This window comes from Dipodomys ordii, unplaced genomic scaffold (assembly GCF_000151885.1).
Source record: "Dipodomys ordii isolate 6190 unplaced genomic scaffold, Dord_2.0 Scaffold74, whole genome shotgun sequence".
NCBI lineage: Eukaryota > Metazoa > Chordata > Mammalia > Rodentia > Heteromyidae > Dipodomys > Dipodomys ordii.
In genome coordinates, this window is record NW_012267290.1 from 2,773,505 (window position 1) to 2,776,233 (window position 2,729).

At 46.5% G+C, this 2,729-nt stretch overlaps 1 protein-coding gene across 1 annotated transcript in view; it reads left to right on the forward strand.

Annotated features, from left to right (window-relative positions):
* The first annotated feature begins 383 nt into the window (after window positions 1-383).
* Window positions 384-2,729, forward strand: part of LOC105991555 — a 4,014-nt gene continuing 1,668 nt past the window's right edge. Inside the window, exons 1-2 of the mRNA XM_013024207.1 lie at window positions 384-441; window positions 1,695-1,861. Of these exons, the coding sequence (XP_012879661.1) occupies window positions 384-441; window positions 1,695-1,861 (225 nt within the window). The remainder of the gene's footprint in view (window positions 442-1,694; window positions 1,862-2,729) is intronic.

The window sequence follows — 2,729 nt, forward strand, 5'->3', positions numbered from 1 at the left end:
TTCCAGTCCACCTTGCTAAATACTGCCCAACAGAAAGCTTTCTGAGGGCAGGCCATACACGTCTCTCTTGTCTATGTTTCTAAAAATCCACTTAAAATTGTTGGCTCCATTTCTTCTTAAGCCTTCATGCATCAAGTTTTTGGTTAATTTCTGCCTCTAAGGAATGACAAAGTACCCATTTGTAGGCAGAAAGATAAAATTGCTCAGTACTTTCTGCCTTCTGTCTTAATTCAGTAGAGCAGATAAATATGCTCATTTGTGATTAGCATTCTAGAAAGTATATAAAGGTCCTATTTCCTCCTTCTTCATCTCACTTCCCGCCACATTCATCAGGCTTGCTTTCCCCAACAGAAAGGCACAGAGGTCCAAGGGACCCCTAAAACATGAGGATCCTCTTTCTTTTTGCTGCTTTCTTCTGTTGTTTGGTCCAGAAAAGCTCAGGTACGTGTCACCTGGGAGCTGGAATGGAGCTGTGTGTGAGTGAGCCAGTGCAGGAACAGGGTGTGGGTCTGTCTGTGTGTGCAGGGAGTGTGTGCAGGGACACCATGCGGGGCTCAGACCCTCACCCCTTTCATCTTCATTAGGAAGAGTTTTAAGACTAAATAAGGAGTGTGAGTATCCTGACGCAAGACAAAGAGCCTATGTATTCTGAGACAAACGGGACACGCTTGCTGCTGTCTGAGAAAGCTTTTCAGCTCGATGATGGTCGGGGAAGTGTCAGAGCAAATCAAAGATCTTCTCCAGCAGCCCAGCAGCCACAGACAGAAACTCAGCGTGCCCAAGGGAACATGCTGCTTATTGCTGTGCAGTGACGGCTTGCAGTCATAAATAATCTTCCTTCGGCTAGATAAACTCCTAGATAAACTCCTTTATTGATGAGAAAACCAAAATATTAGCCATCTAAATGAGTCATCCATTATTCACAGAAGACTGGAATCCACATCCCCAGTCCGCGAGGCTGGTGGCGCTGATATCTTTTTAAAAAAGTTTTTCAAAAGTTTTTTTGCTATGATAAAGGTGATTTACAAAGGGGTCCCTTTATGTTTATTAAAGGTTTTATTGAGGGCTTCACTCTGCTTTTCCTGCCAAGTAAAAGCAGGATTGAAGTGGTATAGGCTCAGAGTCTTGTCTGTGTGTGTATGTGTGTGTGCACACGCATGATGCGCGTGTGTGGGTGCCAGCCCATGACTCTGTTATTGTGTATGAATCATGACCAGTAGCATTTGCAGACCTGACATGGTTCAGAAAGGCCTTTTATTAATCATGTCTTTCCTGAAGCGTCTTCTTTATGACAACTTTAGGTAGGTGTATGTCTTATAGTTCCACAAGTCGAGGTTTTATTTTCTTAGGAATGAAACTAAAAAAGAAATTGCCTCAAGCTGAGAATCAGAACAATTTCCAATGCTCTTTGAGAGGAAGACCAACCTTTACCACGCTGCTCTGTTTTCTAAAACTTGTGTTCCCTGCTGTGCATATCTCTTTCTGGAAGGCTGGAGAACCTGGGTGTGAGGGGTGGACACGCCACACGAGGAGAGATATAAAGTGTTGCTTCTGCTTTAAAGCTAAGGGGCTAGCAGGCAGTGGAATCTGATTGTGAATCCCAGGGAAAGCTTTCCCAGGCTGTGGGCTGGGGTTATAATTTCCTCTCTGTACCATGTGAGTCAAATATGAACCCTGTCTTGTCCCGTCCGCAGAAGATCTCCCGCCTGGAATTAGAGACACTGTCTGCCTGATGCAACATGGCCAATGCAGACTTTTTTTCTGCCATTTTGGCGAGAGAAAGAGTGACATTTGCTCTGATCCCTGGAATCGATGCTGTGTCCCCTACATCAGTGACGAAGGAAACAGATTTCCGTACCAGGCATGAGATCCAGAACATAAGCGCCTGGAAGCCAGAGACCTTGATGCAGCCTTAAAGGTGGAAAAGAAAGCGTGGCTGTGAGATGCTTAATAAATGTGTGGAATGAACCCACCGCCCAAGGTGAAGGGCTATGGATGGGTTTTCTTTAAGTCCCCCTCACTTTGTCATTTTCTTTAAGGGAGTTTTCAGATTGTGTACTATTCTACTTTCTTTCCCTATCTTCTTGTTACAGTTTGTAACTATCCAGAGACAGTGGTAGAATAGTAACTAAGCTCAAACAGGAATCTCAAAGGGTAGAAATGTAGCCGATCTGCTGGCCTTCATCCCATCTACTGATGTCTTTGTATCCAAAATCTTTCTTACAAATTAGCTGAACCTACTTTGAACTCTGCCATAAATGAAGTTGCAATAAATAGTAGCATCCCACCTCTTCTCCCCTGCTTGTAACTTTTCTGAGTAAAGTCACACAGACACCCGGGACTGTGCTTCTCAGGCTTTTGGAGTATCTGTTCCATACCTGGAACAAACACCGATCTGGGAAGGGCCGGTGCCGGCCCAGGCTCAGCCTCGCTCCCGAGAGGAAGGCGGCAAGCTCGGCTCTCCAGGGAGGGCAGGCGGACCGTCCGTTCACAGCCAGCAGTACTGTCAGGGAAGGATGGACAGCGCCTGGGGAGAGCAAGTGGACACTCAGAGGCTGGCGGCTGCGGCCTAGCGCAATGCTCTCCAAGGTGTGAGCACCGGCTGCTGGCCTGTCCAGGGGATTTGTACGCCAGTTTAGGTGGGATGCAGGTACACGGAGCAAGCTTCTGGAAGGAAGATGTTTTGCAAGGGACAGGGGCAGGGAAGTGGGCAGTCTCAGAAAAGTACA